The following is a 21,695-nucleotide window of genomic DNA, read 5'->3' as shown; positions in this document are numbered from 1 at the left end:
GGCGGTGCCGCGGCGGTGAGTGCGACGGGCCCTGCCGCGCTGCTCGGGGCCTGTTGCCGGTGCTGGGGGGGCTGCGGGAGGGAGAAGCGAGGAGGCGGCGGCGCCTGGGACTGCAGCGTCCCGTGCCGTGCCGGCGGGCGGCTCGGAAGGGCTCGCTGTCAGCTCCAGAGCCGCCTCCTGTTGCTCGGCGCGCCGGGGCAAAGCGCCGCCGGGACAGCCCGCCCGGCTAACGCGGGTAGCGGGCACCGCCGGGGCCGCAGAGAGCGATTGCCGGCAGGGCTTGTCCTTGCCGGGACAGCTCCCTGGGCACTACGAGGGCTCCCCGGCTACTCCTGGTACGCGTAATATCGTAGCTGCAGTAACTGCAGCATATCTCCCCAAGTAATATACGCTAAACGGGTGAAGCCTTTTATTTAGCTTCCTTCAGAAAATCGCATCTGGGAACGAGTGCCAGCCTGGTTCAGCACTTAGCTGCATTCTGCAACTTTTCTTCCTCAGATAGATGTCAGGCTCTTGCCAAAGCCGGTTGCTCAGCGTTACTGTCACATTTCTTCATCTGTAGGTCCCCACTGCCAGGACTCTACTGCGGTTTGCGAGGTCCCTGTTCCTCTTCTCCCTTTCCACTTCTGTCCCCTTCAAACCTATTGGATACATCCTAGCTTGATTCCCCTTAAGGGAGTCTTGACCTTCTCTCACATTTTCTTCCTAAACAGTTAGAAAGTTTCCCAGTTTTTCTATTATAAGAGCAACTAACATTCTGTGTAACTTCTGTATGTAAAGTTCCCCCACACCCCAAGGTATACTAAGGTTTTGGTTTCTCATACATTTTTTTCTGCCATCTCTTTTTATTCGCACATCCTTATTGGCTTGGCCTTGTGTGAGTTTAGATCTTTGTCCAGGAAAATTTTATTCATAGAAATAGATCTACTCAAATAGGTTAACAGACCAAAATCTGCAGGAATTATGCATGTATATTATGACTAATTTTGAGAATTATGGTTGCAAGACACTGCTTTATTTTGCAAGTTCATCAGAGCAAAGCTGTCTTCTTTGCCTCAAATCTAAGCCTGTCTGTCTTGAATCATTAACGAAAAATAAAATCACTATGCTACTCTTGCCACTTCCTTGCTGCTAGTTTTGAATGTTACTTTTCAGCCCTTGGCATGGTGCACGTCATCTGAAAATCTTTGTACACAGTGCTTGTTTTCTCGGGAAAGAATTTAAAAAATGCCACAGAACTTTAAAAACTGATTGGTTGCCTCCAAGTGTTTTCCTTCTTTTCCTGAAAGTGTCTGAAATCTGCAGTTGTTGAGATGTACATCAGCTTGGCAGAGTCTCTGTGGCTGCCAAGTGTGTGAGCCAGTTGGATCTCAAGGAAATGTAACTTACTGCAATCAGTCCTTTGGCGGCTTTTTGTTCCACAAGAAACAAACATATTTTGGTGAGTCACAGTAACATTGTTCCCTACAAACTTGTTGTCAGGAAATGGAGTCTGACAATGCAGATGGTCCCTCTATAAAAGCAGCTTTCCCCTACACCCAATGCTGTTTCCATGTTGTTTGTGAATCATCAGATCCGGAGTCCCCTCAAATTCACAGGGAAGCCAGAATTAACTACCATTCAGGGTGTGGTATTGTGGTGCTTGCCTCTCTTGTATTTATTTTGATAGTTCCAGTTCTTCCCTTCAGCTATATTTGACTGCTCCTTTCCCTCTCATCTTGGTCAGGACTTGTACCATGCCTGTACATATGTCCTGTTCCTGGTACATATGTCCTCTGTGGCCTTTGTGCACTCACCTCAAGGCAGAGTGTCTAGCTTTTCTTTGGGAAAAAGCAATTTTTTGTGCTCTTCCACTTACCTGTGGCTTACAAATCATCCTCAAATCTGCTGTATACACTTGTGGATGCTTGGCCTCAGAATGTGGCTGTACCTGCATGCACATGACTTTGGAGAGCAATTCCACTGCCTGAGGGGATGCTCCACACCTGCATTGCAGCTTCAGAAAGATAACTGGCATCTGTTAGAAACAAGTTTTTTTGCTATCAGTTTGCATATATATATATATATATATATATACAAAGGGACATATATACATATATTACATAAGGGACACATACCAAGACTTGTGTGTATGTGTATATATATATACACATACACACACATATATATATATATATATATATATACACATACACACAAGTCTTGGTATGTGTCCCTTATGTAATATTTCTTTGCCATTTCCCAGTTTCAGCCAAATATGACATAAGGAGAACAGCTCCAAAGTAATTAAGTTCCTGCAAATTTTGTAGAAACAGGCCAACAGGGAAAAGCAAGTCTAAAATCAGACACTTGCTAGTTTTCCCAAGTTTTTAGCTCAGTGACTGAGTGATGCATTCATATTTGACAGCCTCCATTTGGCAATAATATGTTTGGTGCAAATGAAGTTGTAAAGAGAAAGGGAGAAGGATTTTCTGAGTAAATGCCCCTGAAAACTTCAAAGAATACAAGTAGCACTGATATGATACGTTGCATTTTGAACATGTGAACAGAACCTTGGTACAGTTCAGTGTATACTTTTAATTAACCAAGGAACACAGTTCTGTAGATCTGATTTCCTGAGTTGGCCTGGTCACAGAGTGCTTTGTTTTTACATCCCTGCATCTCCAGGGCACAAGTCCTGTCTTTGTTCTACCAGGCACACATTTGCACAAGCACAGAAGCTCTATGATCTCTGCTAGTGTCTTTATTTTATTTTGACAAAATTTCAAAGTTTAAAGACTGCCATCATATAAGCATAATTCCCATGAAGCCAAGCAAAAGCAGTGATCATTCATCCTGACTCAAAATAATGTGTTCTGGCAGGACAAATCCCAGATCATTTGTAGCAATGACAAGATACTGGATTTCTGTTTTGATTTGGGTTTTCTTAACTGTTAGTCCTTGTCAGCTGCAGATAGGGTTTTGTGGCACAGCTTTGATGTGTCCTCTTAGACTTGTTCTACCATATAGACAGGTGCAATGGTGTCCTTAGAAAGGGTCCCCTTATAACTGGATTGTGTATGTCCACATAAGGACTGAGGGCCAAGTGGGAATCCTGGTAATTCAGGCATGTGGAAGGAAAAAAACACATTGTCCAGGAAAAACTCTTGAGCTCCAGGAATGTTAACAGAGGGTGTAACTGGCAAAAGAGTTTTTTGCTTGGCATGTTTTTTATGAAGACAAAGGTATCAGGCACCTGACATCAGTCTGGAATAAATACTTCAATACTGCTTTGAGTCTGTCTGAAAACCTTCTCACTGTCTTTGGAGTGCAGTAACTGGAATTCTCTTACTCTTGAAAGAAAGTATCTTTTAGGGTAGTGTTTACTGATGCTCAGTAATGTCTCAGCTTCTTCAGGCTGCAATTCCATGAAATTAAAACATGCTAAAGAGGTGGTCAGGGTCCCTTTTGATCATGCAAGTCTGCAAACAACTGAATGATAGGAATTTAGTGCCTTTAGCTAATATTGGTTAAAGTAGTCTGAAATTACACGAGAAAAACTGAAAAGTGTCATTGTGTCATCAGCTGCCATCACATGCAGTGTTTAAAGTTCAAAATAGCCTGACATTGATTAGTTATAGGGCCCAAATGTCACTGCTTTATATTTTCCTTACATTTTGGTCTGAAATGCAATTTTATTGCCTGAGGCTGATATTGACATATGCAGACTTTTCTTGTACTACTTCCATGATTTGCTGCAGTGCTGTCAGCATCAACTTAAACACACTCTTGTTCCTTTGTTTGAGAGTTTACTCTCCTTGTTTGTTTTCCAGTGTTTGTTGAGGGCATTACAGTTGAAGTATCAAGGAAATGGAGTCTTTTAAACTGAAAGTGGAGATCCTTACATTAGGAATGCTTCTTACACACTCTTCTGCAGAGCTGGAGCTTCCACAAGGACCGATGACTCTACAACATGCTGTTAGACATTGCTGTGGATTCACTGCTTCGTAGACTTAAAGTAGAGTGAATTGCTGCTTATCATATGTATTGCTGAGAAATTGCATCACAGGATGGTACTGCCTTAATTACAGAAAAACTATTCAGACAGTAGAGCCCTGGGGTATTTAACTTCAGGTATCTGAATTGGCCCCACCTCAATGCTGAGGAAAGAAGGTCTGACAGGAGCGGTGCTTCTCACTGACACCCCATATCAGGTTTATAAGCAATCTTTGACATCTCTTTCTGTGCACACAGCTTAAACTGTATTTCAAGGAAAGTGCATTGATTTCAAGGGGACGTGTGGAAACATTTGTTTCCCTTAGAGAGAACTGACTTTTAATGTCTCTGCTGTTATAAGCTTCTTTTCTATGTTACACTTAAACAAAATACATGGGCTTCATATGAAGTCCTTCATATCAAGGTATTTCAAAGGAATTTCTGCTTTGACTATAATAGACTGAGGATTACAGGGCAGCCTCAACCTCATCACTGAGCAGGTGCATAAAAAAAGCATACTGGAAGAAATTAAGAGATAGCAGGAAACCAGGAGAACCAGGAGATTGTAATTTGATTGGAATCCAGGTATCAAGCTGTGGATTGTTTGTTTTGTTCTTGATTGGTGTTTATTTAGTGGTGTTGAAAGGTGAAATAGCTGCTGTTATAGTTGTGCTATGCAGAAAGCCTTTTGAGAAACGTGACAGTAAAACATGAGAGCCCCACGAGGGAAAGCTTGGGGAACTTACAGCAGCAGATAGAGTGCCTGTCACCAGGGAATCCTAGACACACTTTACATAAGGCTGCACACTGCTCCTCTTGTGGTTGATTATGATTATAATGAGAATAGAAGAGACCTACAACAATCACCTGGTGAAACTGTCTTGACTTCGAGGCTGAGCAAAAATTGAAGCATATTATTAAGGGCACTGAATGCCTCAGACAGCGACAGGCTTGGGGCATTGACAGCCTCTCTAGGAGGCCTATTGCAGTGTTTGACCAGCCTGCTAGGCAGGAAGTACTTCCTAATGTCCAGTCTAAACCTTCCTTAATGCGGCTTTGTCTGCCACAAGTTTGCTCTGTGATCTTGAAGGAGCATGTACAGTCAGAGGTTTAAAATGGGACCAGTGATGTTGGATGCTTTGTGTATTGTTGGGTCTGTCAAAGGCTGCATTTGAATGATAGATGCTGCTGAGTGCACCAGTGCCTTCATCTGTGAAGTGAGACACTAACATCTTATCCCATAGGGTACACGTGATGTGTGTGGCAGCTGTGTTGTAGGTACCAGGCAGGAGGGTGTCACAGGTGTGACAGAGTAAACCACCCACAGTGGATCTGGGTACTTGGTTTTATTTAAAAACCAAGATTGGAGTTTTCACCCTAAAAGATTATCTCACACACTGACTCGCCTACTCACTCATCTGGACTGACACAACAGCAGTAATAAATTAAACAGTGAAAAAAGTGTAGGGGTTACTTTTGGCTGTGTTTTATCTCCATCTCACATAGAAGTGATGTGTGATTTAAAGCATTACATTGGCTTGTGTTATTTTCCTGCCATTATAATGAGGCAATTGTATCATAAAAACATGTGTTGTTTCTGACTGAGGAGCAGTTTGAGATGTAACAGCTGGTCTTTACCCAGGCTCTGTACCCTGTTGTCAGTGTAGCCTGAAGGAGTTCAGGGAAGCTGAAGGGGGAAAGTGTACTGATGTACCCACTGCATTTTCAATCAGCTACATGCAAAGACAGGGTCATGTGAGAAAATATCCTCCTGCCTTAAAGTTTATATAACTAAGTAAAATAAATCATTTCTGTCAGTTCTGAAGCTGTCAGTTCTTCCCCAGGCTGTGCATTTCCTTTAGCTTAGATGACTGATTTTTCTTAATGCAAGAGTCTTTGCATGAGCACTCGAGTCTTTGGTAGTGGTTATATGAATGGCAGATGTCAGCATTGGGCAAAAGTAGGTGATGTTTCTTATGTAAGTCAGCAGAATTGGTGTATTGGTGCAGCAAGTTAAGCACAGGCTTTGTGTGAAGTATTAAGACTTTAACGCTGGCTAATAACACTGGATCAGTAAACACCACAGACGCGCGTTAATTTAGATCGCCAGATTAAGAAAGCACCCAAGGAAAAATTGACTTGTTACCTTTCTTGTAAGTCCACAGGAGTCAGGGTAGAAATCTTGGCTCTGTGACAGTATTGCCCTTGGCTTTACCAGAGCCTGGAATTTTCCCTTGTCTTCTCAAATTATAAACCTGCCGACTCCATTAGTTGCGCTGTTGGTGTGAAATGCCAATCTACAGAAAATGTCTGCAGCCTAACAAAAAGAAAAATATTTCAAGCATTTTTGGGTTGGATTTTTTGGGGGTTTTGGGTTATTTTTGTTTGGGGGTTTTCATTGTTATTTTTTGTTTGGTTGGTTTTTTGGGGCAGGGGGTTCTATTGGTTGATTGGTTTGGTTTTGTTTGATTTTTTTCTACAAGAGAAATTCGTGTTTGGGATGGATCTACTAGCAACCCTAAAGGTATTTTTGCCTTCAGCATTACTTTATTTCTCCCCTCAGGTCTTTGTTTCTCCAGCTATTGTATATTGTGATAGTATAGGTTGCCTAGAAAGGTTGCAGAGTCTCCTCTGGATAGACTCAAAAGTAATCTGGACACAATCCTGAGTAACATTCTTTACTAGGGGACCCAGACTGACAGGGAGGTTGGATGAGATGAGCTCCAGTGCTCCATTCCAAGCTCAGCCATTCTGTGATTCTGTGAATACCTCATGATGCAGTAGAGCTGGTGCTGTCACTCTGGTCTGCAGAGTGAGGTAGTATTTGCTGTCTGATGAAACAGCTGAAGGTGTTTATAAAAGCCATTTTTATAAGTAATTATGTCGACACTTTTAATCCCAATACTTAAAATGTCACGGCCCCATTTTTATTTTTTTTTTTAATACTTGTATTGTTGAATAGCTGTTGTTAGTCAGTGTTGAGGAATCTACCTGGATGTGCTTCAGTGCTCTGAAGGTAATTGTTTTCTATAGTGCCCTTCCTATGTCAGCTATCACTGGTATTTGTGAAGTGCTGTTATTGCTACTAGCAGGTTACACCTTAGTTTGGGGATTTGCAAATAGATGTTTTTCTCAGTTAAGCAACTATATCAGCAGCTGACCCACTTTTTGGTTCTTTTAATCTTGCTCAGGTCAGATCTGACATTTTTCAGAGTTTGGTTTGGTATGTGGGTTGAGTATTTTTGTTTGTTTCTTTTAATGCTAGCTGGTAAATCAAAATACTCGTTTGTTTGTTTGTTTTGTTTTTTGTTTTTCCTTGTTGAATGGAACAGAGCATAATGATAAGCCAGACCTTTAAGATGCTCAGCTTACCAGGTGGGACACCTGAATCATTAGGCTGTGCATAATGATGAGGTTCTTCATAGCAATTCATTATTTACACAGAGTGAAACGGTGTAAAAAGAGAGATCAAGAGCTTGACACCTGTCTGTGCTATCCCTGACAGTGCCTCCGAGCCCAGTACTTAGGACAACCTGATAGCTTGATGTGTTTCTTTTCTGAGAAGTCCTTTCACAGCAACTCCAAACCAGATTCTTTGGTGAGAAGTACTTGCACTGACAGTCCCTTTCTATCAATGTTATTCTAATTCACACTAAAATATAGTTAGAAATATGATCTGCAGAGTAGTAAGAATATATAACACAGTTGCTATGGTTGAAGAAAAATTTCCACACTGCTGCTCTGTTTCCTATCTGAGGGGTTTCATAGCTCTTTGTCAGAGCTCAGACAACACTTTATAATTTATAACCCTTGCAACCCTGCTGGGGTGACGACGTCTGTCTCCTGAGCAGTTAGAGGACAAATCATCACTGCCTGCTTGAAGATGAAGACTGTTAGTGGGCAATGAGGCCATTCTGCCCAGAGTATCACTTACAGTAGATTAATCAGTGGGGCAGTGTAGTCATTTAACTCCATGGGCTGCACTGCATTTGCAGAAATGTTTCCTTCGCAGTGCCGGTGGGCTGCCGGGTAATCTAAGATCATCCAACAGATGTGTTACAAGAGTTACAGCTACAGCAGATGTTACCACAGTTACAGATGTAACTGAATCCTGAATCCATGTTTGAACTTCGACATGTCACACCGAAGAAGGGGCCATTCAAATGCTTTCCACTTCCGTAACAAAAATGATAGCTAGCCAGAAGAGTGGGAAAAACAGTTTCATCCCTTGCTGAAACTGAAAATGGACTTCTTTGTACGGGATAGAAGAGAATGCCAGGTCAGATGTTGTGGGGACATTTGGAACATTTTGCTGAACCTGGTTTCCTTTAAAAATATGGAAAAATATAAAATCAAGTTTGCTCTAAAGGGAATTATGCTCAAATGGTAATGTGGTATTTATATATATTTTACATATGTTGTGATATTAACTTACAGAAAGTTTTGTGGGGAATGCTGCATTTTTCAGTGTTAGTTTGAGCCTCTCATTTTTGCCTCTAGCTTGTCGCTGTCTGTACTCACCAGAGGAGCTCCTTTGCCTTCTAGATTAGTCATCCAAAGAGACTGATTCTTACCTTATTTTAGAAGCTGCTATGCACAGCTGATGTTAGCCATGTATGCTTTGCTTCCTCAGTACTATTAGTTTCAGTGTGTTTTTTTAATTTTTTTTTTTTTTTTTTATCAGGACTGTGGCAAATTTGCAGTGACTATGGAAATACTACAGGAGAGAGAGAACAAGGGAAAAGTGATAAAGGGGTTCACTTATAGGCATTTAAAACCTCCCCTTCAGACAACATAATTCTAAAACAACTGTGATTTGACTTTCAGACATGTGGACCAATCTCCAGTTTACATCCCCTAGGCATCATATAGTTTAGTCTGCATGCCTATGTGTTTTGAGATGTTCTTATCCTGATGTGTTATGAGATATTAATATCGTTCTAAGGATTGTTCATATTAGCAAAAGGTTAACAAGACAATTGGAAAATAGCTGGTATATCATTTCACTCTCTAGAGGTACAATCAGCACAGCATTGCTAACTCTTAAGATGTTTCTCCTCTTCTGTCCCTTGGGGTTTTTTTCACCAAAATTCTGTTTGGTTGCCGGTGCTGAGGTCACCACTGCACGTAGGGGCCACAGCTTGTCTGAGATTGCTGGTCTTCAGTTATTTCTCTGTATTAGCAGCTTCACAGGGCTAGCTTGATAAACATTTTCTGTTCCACTTTTGTTCTTCCACCTAGGTTTTCATCCATCTTTGTTCCTCTCTTCAGTTTTTTCCCATGCTCTTCTTTTGTGCTGATTCCAAAAGGGTGGAGAGACTCAAAGTTTTATCCCTGTTTTTACATGTAGCTTCTAATTTGGAGGTAGAATTCAAGCCAACTTTTCCCCCCATGTTTTACTTTCATTGATTTATCCACCTCTCCTCCATATTAGTTGTAATTCTAGAAATGCTGCTCAGTGTAGTATAAAGTATGACACACAGCAATTAAAAACATTGAGAGATTGTTTGCCTTATGGACTTGCTTTGGATTTACACTAACTTGAGTAAGTGGCCTCCGTTTTGGTCCTGGAGTGTGTTAGATCTTCACCACTGGATCTAGATGCACCAGTAGTGGGTTTTAGTGAATGTCTAAAAGCAGGATCTTAATTAATCAAGGGAGAATGCTGCTTTATATTTTCCAATAGTTTTGGGGAATTAGGAAAGGAGAATTCATCCTTCATCTGCTCCGTCATGAGGGACAGCTAATGCCTACAAAGTATATTCCATTCAGCCAAATTGTGCAGCAGAGGTATTTCCTGAAAATATCAGCTGACCTCCTTTTTGTCTTGCATGATTGTAACTGAGAGCAGAATCTAGAATAGTGTGTCAGTATGTGAAGGGAATTTCCAGCTAGGACCTTGAGAGTAAAAAAATAAGTGGAAGAAGTGGAAAATTACTATTACGTTAGAGCATGAGTTAATGATTTCTGAAATCTCAGCTCTGATGTACCTGTTTGCACTTTTACTTCTCACTGGTCTTCATCCTGTATATTCTTGAGTAGTTCCCATTCAGCAAACATCTGTCAGACATAATAATTTCAAGCATTAATCCTTACAGGAATTAACCAGCTTGTTAGTTGATGACCTGAACTAGATAGTTTCTGGGGATTATTGCTATTTAAATCTCACCTACGTTTTAAACAGTGACTGCATGCCCTGCTCTGGGCTTCTTTTCTTTCTTTTTTTTTTCATTTTGTTTCTGCACTGGTATATCTTTGGATTGCCATCTCCTCTTTCACTCCCACAGCACGGGAGGAGGCAGAGAGGAAGTCCTGTGCTTCCTCCTATGCTAGTAAGGAGGAAGCCACTGGTTTCTCTTCGTGCCAGACTTACTGGTGCTGCCAGCTGTGCCAAATTGCTGTTCTAACGCCCAGTGGAGGCCAGGCTGGATTGTGGTTACCATGCTGGGAACCCATCAGGAAACTTTGATTGAATCACCACAGACTTTTACCTACTCCTTTTACCAGATTTCCCAGGATTTTGGTAAGGTTTTTACAAGGTTACTTTTATTTCATAATGTAGTGAGACAGTTGTGACAGGCAGTGTGTCTGTGTCTTTTGGCTCCTAACATGTTTTGCACTCATTTTCTGCTTTGCATTAAATTTGCCAGAGACGTGGAAGTGTTAAAGATATAAAGTGTTTTGAAATCTCAAGGATTTGAATTCTAGCGAAAGGGGAAACAGAAGTCACTGGCCTGCTGCAGGAGAGCCATGAGTGAGGGTTGTGGCAGCACACGGCTGGTGAAGGCGCCAGGATCGGCCCATTAGCGCGCTTCTCTCCAGAGCCAGCCCACGGCTCCCCTCCTGCCTGGTGCCAGGGCCAAGGGTGGGAGGGCCCAAGGGTGAGGGCCCACTGCAGTGAAATGAGGCCTGATAAATTGTTTTGTAAGCAGCAGGCCAGGATGGGGAACTCCTTGATGTAAGGCAGGAGAAAGGAAGCCAAAATATCCCTACTGTGGTGTGCACCAGAAGGGCTGGAGATAAGGGACAGTCGGTGAAGTTAATAGAGAGAGTCTGTTAGGAGCTGGGAGTGTGGCTGGTGCTCAAGACATGATATCAGCTCTTACAGCCCCAAAATGTTTGCTGAACTGGGACTGCTGAGATCCCTTCCCTGAAGTGTGGTTTAAGGTCGCATTTATACCTGTTGAAACGTGACCTGGGGGTATGCAATAGGTGAAAAAATGGAGACTAAAGAAATTCAGATTTATTGTTTAACTAGGGAGCATAGTTTGCACAAACAGTGTGGCTTGTGCTGTGCTCAGTGAACCCAAACAAGGTCACTGGAGGCTCTGCTCTGTGGTGCTTCAGCAATTGTCCTCATCAGAGCTGGACATACTTCAGGAAGATAACTGTTTTCTCCTGTTTTATGAATCAACCTTTTGCAAGGTACCTGCTGATGCCTGAGCTGTAAATTGAAAGGGAAATAGTGGAGAAAAATTTCAGTGATATGAAATGCCTTTAAGATACAGCAGGTGTTTGCGTTATCTTTAGAAGATACCTTTGGAGACTAGTGGGAAGATATTATTATTTCTTTTAGACCAAAGTTGAGTTTGTGTCATGATGTCTGTTACTCCTTCTAGTAGAATTACTCGGGTTAAACAAATCTGTAGCTTTATACCTTTTCCTTCTTCCAAGTATTTGAGAGTAGGTAGTGCTGCGTGTGCCCGTGTGTGTGTGCAAACCCCTGGCTGATGCGGACCGCTGTTGCTGTGTCTCTGTGTTAGCTCTCCGGCAGCCCCAGGGGTACGGCCCGGTATATTTAGGGTGGAATTTTCAAACTGGCTGAGAAGCAGCACGCCCTGAGGGCCCCTTGGGTCCGGATGGAGCGGAGCTGCCTCATCTCTTCAAACCTCGCAGTACTCCGTTTCTAAAAGGCACTTGCTAGTGGACGATAGGAGTGAAAAGAAAACCACTGGCTTTACTTGTGCAGCTCAGCACGGTGTTTATCTGCGGTCACAGCTTTAAACACTCTCTGTCCCTCTCGCTGGGGGATGGCTGCTGACAAACGCGCTCGCTGCTGGCTCCTGCTGCCGCTTCGCTCTTTGCTCGAGCTTTGATGAATCTGAGTAGGAGCAGGTTCAGATCCCCTCTGGGTTTATAGCCTGCAGGACCGCAGTCCCGGATCAGGCTTAGAAGGCTGCTAAAAAGGCGTTCTTCCTGCACGGAGGGGTCTGTGCAGCCAGACCAGATGTGGCTCTGCTCCTCAACCCACAGCGCCTGGCCAGCTCACACGGAGGCAGGGTGACAAAGACGTGGAAACTGCAGTGGTTCAGGCAAAAATGAGTCACGAGAAAGCAGCCTGTTAATTCAATTCCAAAAATGTTCTCAACCACTCGAAATTAATTTATAAGCACCGTTTTTGCAGTGGTCTACTTTGTTTCTGAGCTTGGGAATGAGGTTGCTGGTGGTTCCAATAGTGTGTTTTGTTTGGGACAGGCAGGTCGTGTTTGCCTGTGGGTTTCTCTGAACACAAACCATTGATGTTTTGCAATATAAAGCTTGGCATTATCAGATTAATGCAAATAGTACTTTTAATTATGTACAGAGTGCTGAATGTTTAGGTATAGCTGTTTACTGTTTAGGTGTAGCCTCCTGTATGTTCTTGACAGCATTTCAAGTGTTCATCTCTTTCAGGAGTTGGTTTTTTTTTTCTCTATATAAACAGATCTTTCTGTTTCATGCAAATTAAAATCTGCTATTTTTTTCCATAGCCATATGCTATGATCCCAAGAAAATAACTCTTAATCAACAGCTTTAGTGTTTAAAATTAGTATTGTCCTACTTGCTACTTTTTTTTTTTTTTTCAATTCCATAAGTCTCACTTTCGCTGTATAAATGTATCATTAGTGTAACTGAATTGATAATGTTTTGAAAGAGATATCTGAAAAATCTTGTCTTGGAGAGTTAGTCCTTCAGCTGTTTTAAATGGGACAAAAGACCTGTGCTCTTAAAGCACACTTGCAAAGTACTTGCAAGTGGCTTTGTTTCTAAGAAATATTTCCGGTATATACTTGACTCTAAAGATTTATTAGTTTAAAAGCCGTGTGCTTAGTGCTCCAAGTTACACACTCAGAGGTGGAATAGTCAAATGATAGTAAAAAAAAATATTTTAACACTGATCTTGTAAGGGGAAAAAACTGCATGTGTGAAAACACCCCAGATCCAGATGTGGAAACAGTGATGTGGAATAGGAAAGAATACAGACTTGCAGACAGATTGACATCCTGTAGCCCTGAGCATATTGCATCTGTGGACCACTTCAGAACACTGAATTCCTGAAGAAGGTGAATTATCCCACCTCTGGTATGGTTCCTTGCCTGGAAGTGCCCCTCTCTCACACTGACACCCTGTGGAATTGCGGGGCTGCTACCCCAGGGTGTCCCACCACAGCCTGGGTTCAGTGCAGTGAATCCCTTTCCTGGTGTGAGATCCAGCCCATGCTGAGGCCACATGCTCCAGCTGGGCTTAGGGTCTCTGAGTATCTCTGGTTCCAAAGGATGGGTGGAGGGCATGGGTGGTGGAAGCACTGCAGCTTGCACAGAGCAGTGGCAATGCAGCTGAAGGCTCTGACAGCCCTTTCTTCCCTCCATCACTCCATGTCCTTAAATACACACTGATGCTTTGCTTTCATTGCCAGACCCCTTCCAACTTGTCCTCTGTAATCTGTTTGGGACAGAGGTATTGTCCTTGTAACTGTAGGGCACATCTGCTCACCGAGGGTGCTGTGACAGCACGCTCATCGTATGTGACTTAACACTCGGGAGTCCTGATTGTGACACTGGCCCTTGGGAGCTGCCATGTGACAAACTGCACACAAACAAGGAGAGATGTTCCCAGCTAGCAAGGAAGATGGGAAATTTCTCATTAGGGTTGTGATGCCAAACCAAAACTAAGCAGCACAGCTGGGGTATTAAGGATTGCCAGGAAGAGTTACTTGGGAACAGTCTGCAGAGCAAAACTAATTTGCAAAGTATATTTGGCAATTAGGGATAACCACACCTTTGAGAAAATGAGGTTGTCTGTACACAAGAATATGACCAGCAAAAGAGGAATGATTTATCAGATATATTATTCACTCTGAATTGTTCACTGATCTCTAGCCAAGGGGCAGATACCACAGAGGTTTACTAGTCAGTGTATCGGTGCTGTCTGTGACTGGCACCCAGTACTGAGGGATCATACAGTCTGTGGAGAGCAAGTGGGAGATAATTGAATACATAAATTCTAGTCTCCAGAGACTGTGAAGCAAATGCTGTTGGCTTGCAGGGCTTTTTTGCTGGCTGACTGATGGTAAAACTCAGGGAGGTGACAAAAGTGGAAACCAAATCTACTTGGGAACTTATCCTCAGCTGCTCAAGATGTAGATTGCTGGTAAACCCACAGTTATCTTTTGGGTAATTTACCCATCAGATTCCCTGGACCTGAAGAATCTCTGCTGAAGTTATAGAGCAGAGGTGTTTAACCTGTTATTTCCCAGACTAAAGTGTCTGTGAATGGTAACTAGGAAAATGAAGGCTCTTGTCATTAAGTTTGAAGTCACTAAAAAGATATCTACATCTCAGCAGAGACACTTGAAATGTGTCAGATTAGAAAAGGCTGAAAATCACCCTCTGCAGCATTTATTAACAGAATCTTCGACTTTGTTCTTGTCCTTTCAAGTATTTCCTTATTGCTTAGAGGCAAGAAACAAAGTGCCTTTGAACCCAAATTGTTATCTGTAAAAGGGATAGGATAGTCTTACTTCCCAGGAGGGCTGACTGAATAAATGCTCTAAAGATTGTTTTTACCTCAATAATGTGGGGATAGAAAAGCAAAATCTAAACCAGGCAGTTATCTAATACAGATACTCTGTCTCCTTGATGGTAAAAAAAAGTTGTAAACCGGAGCTAAACCCTGCATTTTACTTATCTAATGGAATCATGATAGACCAACCCATCTCCTAGTGACCTGGAAATGCAGAAGTTTGGGTGTGGAGAGTATGGAATGGGGAGAGATTTGTAATTACAAGTCCTCACTTACTCTTTTTACTTCCAAATGACTTGAAGATTGAAATAAAAAATAAAAACACTGTGATCAGATCCATTGATGATCACTCCCTAGAAGGGAAGATGGTCCCAGGACCCAATTCTACCTTACTTGTATGCTGTGATTCCATTTGGGTATAAAACCATTTTTAAATTTCAAACCCTTTTTTAAAGGAAATGGCTTTTTAGATCTGGTCCCCAGCAGTCTTAGGAAACAAAAAGATATCCCACTTGTACTGGCTCTCTCCAAAGTCTGAAATTAGTTTTTAAACAAATGGCTGGAAAAAAAATCAGGCATTTTTTTTTTGAGAGTTTGCCTGCACCGAACATGTCTCTGCTTTTCAGTTTTTGGTAGCAAAGAGAATATTGTTGGGTGTGATCATGTTGTGGCAGAATGTCTTGCTTTAGCTATTGATTTCCTGTGGTTTGTTTTGTAAGGGAGAGGAAGAGGCTATGATATGGGTGAGTGCTGTATGTACTCAGAATGTTGCATTCCTTGGTTGAAGGGGACACTTGTAATGAGGATATGGATGTGTTTATTCCAAAAAACCCTATTCATAGTCTAGCTTGTTAATTAGGACAAACAATTGCTGACTGTCATAAACATTCACTGCCAATGACACAGGAGAGGGCTGTGTTGGAAGATGGCCAAGGTGATAGGATTGTGTTTTGAGCCCATGGAAATATCTACACCTTCTATTTGAAACCTTGAGAGCTTCTGCTCCTACTCGGGCAGTTTAACTGGGCTCTGCATGGGTGCAGTGCTGTCCTGGAGGCTTTCAGGAAGGCTGGTAAGGCTGGCTGCATTCAAAATTCACTGTAGCTCCTCCTGGAGGAGACCAAGATTATTCAGCTTTAGAAAGGCAAGGGTCAGAGCTCTGTGGTCTGTGCCAACTCCTGACCTCTGCTCCAATCTAAAGCTGACAGACAGAACTCCCAGCTCTGTGCCTCTTCAGGGCTCTCTTTATAGTATTTAGGGAAGCTGAAAAGTTACTAAATTATCCCCGATACAATTCCCAGAACCAAAATTGCTTCCACACTCATACATTTGTCTAAAATTTGATACAGTTCAGTGAGCTTTTTTCTTTTTTTTTTTTTTTTTTTTTCACATTCAATCCCAGAACCAAATGAAAAGGGTTATGAAGAGTTTGAAGTATTTCAGTAATTTGAAAATAGTCTCCCTAATGGTGAGTGGTTTGAATTTTCCTGGAGCATTTTTGTACTTCTATTTTTGTAAGAACTGTGTTCTGGAAACTAGTCAAGTAGTATGTGAACATAAGAATCCAAGACATATTGAAACCATTCAAAAGCCTGTGTTCTATAAATGTAGGGTTTAAAAGAAAGTATAAAATGGGAGTGGTTGTAAGAACTGTTTTAAGAGATTTAAATTTTTAAAAAATAACAAACACGAACCAAAACCTTGAACCCCTGTATGACTGGCAGAAAGAAAATAGTACATTGTAAACATTTCAAAATAATAGGATAATCCTTAGAAAAAGAAACTGCACTTGCAAAATAATTTTAAAAGCTCTCAGTAGTGTATTACAAATATCAAATAAGTAAACCTTGCAATGTCCCAGAAGAGTTATTAGATGCACGAGCATGGCTCCTGCAGTGCCTGTACTCAGGGAAGAACTGCTCAGAGAAATTTGGGGCAGTGAGTGCCACGTGGGTCACACGAGGGGTGATCTCTGCCTGTGTCAGAGTCTGCAGGGGAAACCCAGACATGTCCATGGCTCCCAGAGCTATAATGCAGAGCAGAGATAATTCATTTATATGAAGATGGCTCCAAGACCACAGCTGAAACAAAGCTGCCTCTGCATCTCTTCAGCCCAACCCAATTGCAGCAGATTTCAAAAGCGAAACCCAGCTTGCTGTCGCTTTGGATCTCATTAAATCGTGGGGTATTCAGCCTGTGGGTGAGCTGGGATACAGCGTGTGTGCCCCCCAGAACCCTTCCAGCTGCCCCTTCTCCAGGATTTTGGGAAGAGGTGGTAGGCTGCAGTACTCTGACTTCCCTCCTTGCTGAATGGTTTTGTGCTTGGACAAGAGAGCAGGAGAAGAGTGATGGTGACTTGAGACAAGTGTGTGCTGTGTCAGGTGTTCTCCTTTCCCTCTCCCAAAGGTGCAGATATCCCCTGCATGTGACTGAGCCTCATACAAACCAGTGCAAACCAGTGCTGTGGGTGTGCAGCGGTCTGGCAGAGCTGGGCAGGAGCTGAGGCATTATCCCACTGTGGCACTGAAACATGTGTGCCTACCCCAGACACTGCCAAGCCGTGTTCTGGGGGTCATGGAGGGAGATTCAGAGGAGGTAGGAAGAGTTGTGTTGTGGGAGAAATTCAGCTACAGGTTTCTGCAGGTAATCTGTCTTACATTTTCCTGTTCCTAAAATGTGTTTTTTGTAACCTGTGGATATACTGCAGGAGCTTCTCCTGAGTCAGTTCTGTTTAGCAGCCTGAAATACGCTTCTTTGTTACCTCTACCAAGAAGCTGTTACTGCATCTGGACAAATAAAACTTGATTTTGCTCAGCATCTCATTATCTGTGCCAGAATTTCTTATGCATAGTTATTGCCCTCATTTAGTAACATGTATAGAGATGCCAGGTGATTTCTACAATGTGAATGCGCTTTCCACAGTATGAATTAAGACACTGACTCAAGTCATTAAATGGAAAGCAGTTTTGAACAGCTGGATGCATTTGAAAATAACTGTGAGAAAAACAATTTTTTACAGATGTCTGAGAGGATCTCACTGGTGATTAAGGGAAGACATTCCATGACAGTGGGTCCCAGAGACCGAGCCTGGGATAGGGGCTGTTGCACTGCTGTACAGGTGTGTGTGAATGATGGCTTTGCACAGCTCTACAGCTTAGGTCTGTTCCAGGAACCACTGTGTCTCCTTTGTCCTTTTTGTACTCATCAGGGTCCAGAAGCATTGCACAATTTCACATCCAGAGGCATTGCTCAATCTTTTAGTTCCAGTGATGCAACAGAAATGGGGTGAATGCTGTTGAACTTTCATCCACTAATCATTAGTCCCAGCTTTAGAAGAATTTGCAAAGGAGTTACAGATCTTGCCATATCTCAAATAGACAGCAGTTGTTCTTCCTCCCAAGCAGACAGTAAGTCAGAAATCATACTTTTACCTTGCAGGTATAAATCATGCTGTTAGTGCTTGGGAAGGGTTCCAGAACAAAAGTCTGGTGCTGTAGCTGATTGCTTCAGCCAGCATCTGGCTGCCCTGCATGGAGGGAGGACAGGAGGTCTCAAAAGGCAGCCCAAATCCATGTCAGATATTGAAGGTTGTAACTACTATGAAATCCACCTGGGCATTGAGTCCGTGCTAAATGTAATCATCTTTGTGGTACTAGATACAGGAATTGCTTGGTCAAAATCAGTCAGTGATGTTTTATGCCTTTAGTTAGAGTAGCAAAGTGTTTCTCTTCCTTTGCAAGCTGGTGATCTTAATATTGAAATAACTTTTTTTGTGGTTTCCTGTGTTGACTGCTTACGTGGACTGACTGTGTGTGGGTTGGGGGGGTTGTTACTGTGAGGTTTTGGCAGAAATTCCTTGTGCTCAGACAGCAGCAGCATGAGGGCAGAGTGTGAGGGGGGTTTTCTTCCTGTTGGAGGACTGTAGGTTTTCCACTGCTTAACCATGTTAGATTGCCCTCAACTTTTTGTAAAAAATAGGACTAGTATAACATCATGTTCTGTGTTGGCTACTCCATGACTGGAGTACTGAAGCCAATTTTAAATATGATATGGATGTTTCCAGGAATAGAAACCTCTACTAGGAAATTAATACCACTTCTTGTCAGGGTCTATCCAGCAAATGCACTGTGAGTTTTTGTTTCACAATGGCATAACTTGGAATGATCACAGCTCATACTTGAGTATTCAGAAACTGCTTAGAAATGTGTGTATGCATGTAACAAGGGGAGTTTCAGGGGATAGTCCCTCTACAACTGCCAGATATAGTGAGAAATGTTAATGTGAAAATGAGTTGGTTTTTCAGCTGTAATGAGATTTCTGCTCCTTTCCAAGAACTGGGTTATTGTAGTTCAGAAATGTCAGTTCTGAACCAGTTATAGTTGGAGAAGGATGTAGCTATCTAGCAATTCACTGAGAATAACATTACTCCATTAGCTGGTTTCTTCTTTAGGACTCTTGTGATGTAAGTCAATGATTTTAGCTTTAATTATATATCCTGTCATATTTTTTATATTTGAGAGAGGGAGGGAATAGCTGCCCCATGCTACACCACCCTTGCTAAATCCAGTACATCCGGTTTTATTTTTTTAAAACTTTTCAAGGTGAGGTCACTCTTTTTAAAGCTACTCTCAAGTTCTGAGAGCTCCAGCCTTAGGTTCTGTCCTGTCTGACAGGTCTCACTTAGGGAGGAACTCCCTCTTTCATGCAAATGCAGCTCTGCTGGTCTGCACAGGGAGACCTGATCCCATCCTCTGCTCCAGCTGTCCCCAAGATAGTGCAGTAGCTGCTCTCCAGGTGCAGTTCTTTATTCTGTTCTGGCACCTGTTGAGTATAAAGCCTGCTGACAGCTGGGAAGCAACAATTCAGCCTGTTGTGAATGCTGACATTTAGTTTCCTCTGGTCTAATGTTGAAGAAAACTCACTGGGAGCTGCAGGGAAGGACCTCTGATATTGCATGAATCCTTTTACGTGGTGAAAAGGAACACTGGCAGTATGGTGGGGAGCTTTCTGCTTGTGAGCAGAAGGATGGCTCCCCTTGTAAAGACTGAGCTGCTGAGAGCTGTGGTGCTTGCAAGGCACCATTGGTCCAGCCTCACCAGGGCCTATGCACTGCCTCTCACGCTGAGCACTTTCTTCCACATGAATCATTTCATGGAAACTGAGGGGCTCTGTGGAGCTGAATTCTGCACAACAAACCTGGGTTAATTAAGTCTTAAACTTTGTGCTGAAAAAACCTTTCAGTGATGAATAACAAAGGGGAAGAGTATTTTACTTTCCACAAAACACGGGCTGCTTGGCTGGCAGTAGTTGTAGGATGTGATCCAAACCCACTGAATGTCAGTGGCTCTCGTTCTGTTCACTTTGGTGGAGCTGACCTACAGGGTGCTTTGTTATGGCTCATCCTTATTAGTCAAGTTTAGTCCAGCAGTCCTAGGGGTGAGCCTGGGATGGCTCTGCTCTATTGTACAGCCACAAAGGAGGCTGTCTGGGCAGTGGGGAGCTTGTGCTCTGGACAGAGACATCAACAGAGCAAACAAGCACCATATGTTCCTGCTGATTGGGAATGGGCAACAGGAGAGGGGGAGAGGAAAATTAAAAGCTTGGAGCTTGGTATGGAGTAAAAGGGATGGCAAAAGATGACATCTACCAGTGTTGATAATCCCCTGTGAAGGCTTGTTTGTGGCTTGTCTTGGAAGTTGCTGGCCAATTCCTGTTGTCTGTGTATTGCAGACTCACTGCATGTGCATTCTGGTAACCTCTGCATGGTCTCAGCAGAAGTTAGCTGAGTGTCTGAGCGTCTGATCCTGCTCTCAGCAGCTTTAACACCTCTACAACAGCAGTTTATACACCTCTAACTTAAGTGTGTGCCAAAGTACTTCGTTTGGTGTCAGGGCTCAGTACATGAGCCCAGAAGGGCATTGGGAGAGCTTTACACTGACATGACTCCGGGAAGAAACAGAAAGTGTTTTTGTTTGGTGTAGCTAATCTGGAATACACCACAAACACCCAATTAATCTCATTTAGAAGCTTTGAATTAAGTCTGTTTACTGTAATGGAGCCTCCCACAGTTCTCCACCTTCTTTTTGTTTCCTGGTATATTTTCATTTGGGAAAGCAGCAGTGTGAATATGTTCTCTGTGCTCAACTGAACAGCTATACTGCTGCAGGTTTTGGTATTACTGTTCAAAATGAAAGCCACATCATCAGCAGCTTTTCTCCCTTGCTCCTTTGGATTGCCTTTCATTCCTGTTCAGGTCTTACCCAAAACCTGCTTACCTCCCTGTTTCCTATCCTTTCAGCTCCCTCAAATGCGATGACTCAGCAGCTACAGGATGAATTTGACAGTAGCGTGGAGAATGCAGAAGCTTGGATGAAGGCCATCCAAGAGAGGCTGAGGATCAATGACAACACCAAAGGACCTCGATCTGCCCTAGAAGCCAGACTGAGAGAGACTGAGGTAAGGGAAGAGCGATGGAATTCCGAGGGGGCTCTCACTGCTGCCCTTGTTACAGCAGTTATTGCTGTGAGCTCAGGAGTTCTCCATTAGGAAATTGTCAGCTGCCCCTGCTTGTTGGAGCATTGGGCCTGTGTGGATGGGTTCACATCAATATTATTTTTAAATTTTCTGTTTGCAATTGTTTATGCACATAGAAAAAGAGGGTGGCAATTTGTTATCACAGGCTCCAAACTTTTCAGATTGATTTGGAACACTAGCAGCAGGTTTGGCAGGTTAAAATATTTATACTCACCTCAAGCCTGGAACAATTTGGTTGCTGCTTGCAATTACCATAGTAATTTGCAGACGACCAGCATATAGTATAAGAGAATCAGATCACGTTAGTGTTCCATCCCCTCCAGGACTCTGGCACTGATAGAAAAAGATTCCAGTGTCCTGCTAATGGGCTGTTTCAGAGTAATTCCTTTGTCCTTTTCCACAGC

At 42.7% G+C, this 21,695-nt stretch overlaps 1 protein-coding gene across 3 annotated transcripts in view; it reads left to right on the top strand.

Moving 5' to 3' along the window:
• Window positions 1-1,362: 1,362 nt before the first annotated feature.
• SYNE3 (spectrin repeat containing nuclear envelope family member 3) overlaps window positions 1,363-21,695 on the top strand; it is a 62,333-nt gene continuing 42,000 nt past the window's right edge. Inside the window, exons 1-2 of one of the 3 annotated variants that reach the window (XM_019007017.2) lie at window positions 1,363-1,441; window positions 21,056-21,213. In XM_019007017.2, the coding sequence (XP_018862562.1) occupies window positions 21,070-21,213 (144 nt within the window). In that variant the 5' untranslated portion in view covers window positions 1,363-1,441; window positions 21,056-21,069. Of the gene's footprint in view, window positions 1,442-10,367; window positions 10,499-21,055; window positions 21,214-21,695 lie in introns of those variants that run through there. The other 2 variants (XM_015630990.3, XM_015630989.2) reach the window with 2 other exon arrangements.

Source organism: Parus major, chromosome 5 (assembly GCF_001522545.3).
Source record: "Parus major isolate Abel chromosome 5, Parus_major1.1, whole genome shotgun sequence".
Classification (NCBI taxonomy): domain Eukaryota; kingdom Metazoa; phylum Chordata; class Aves; order Passeriformes; family Paridae; genus Parus; species Parus major.
This window is presented reverse-complemented; position numbering and strand designations above follow the sequence as displayed.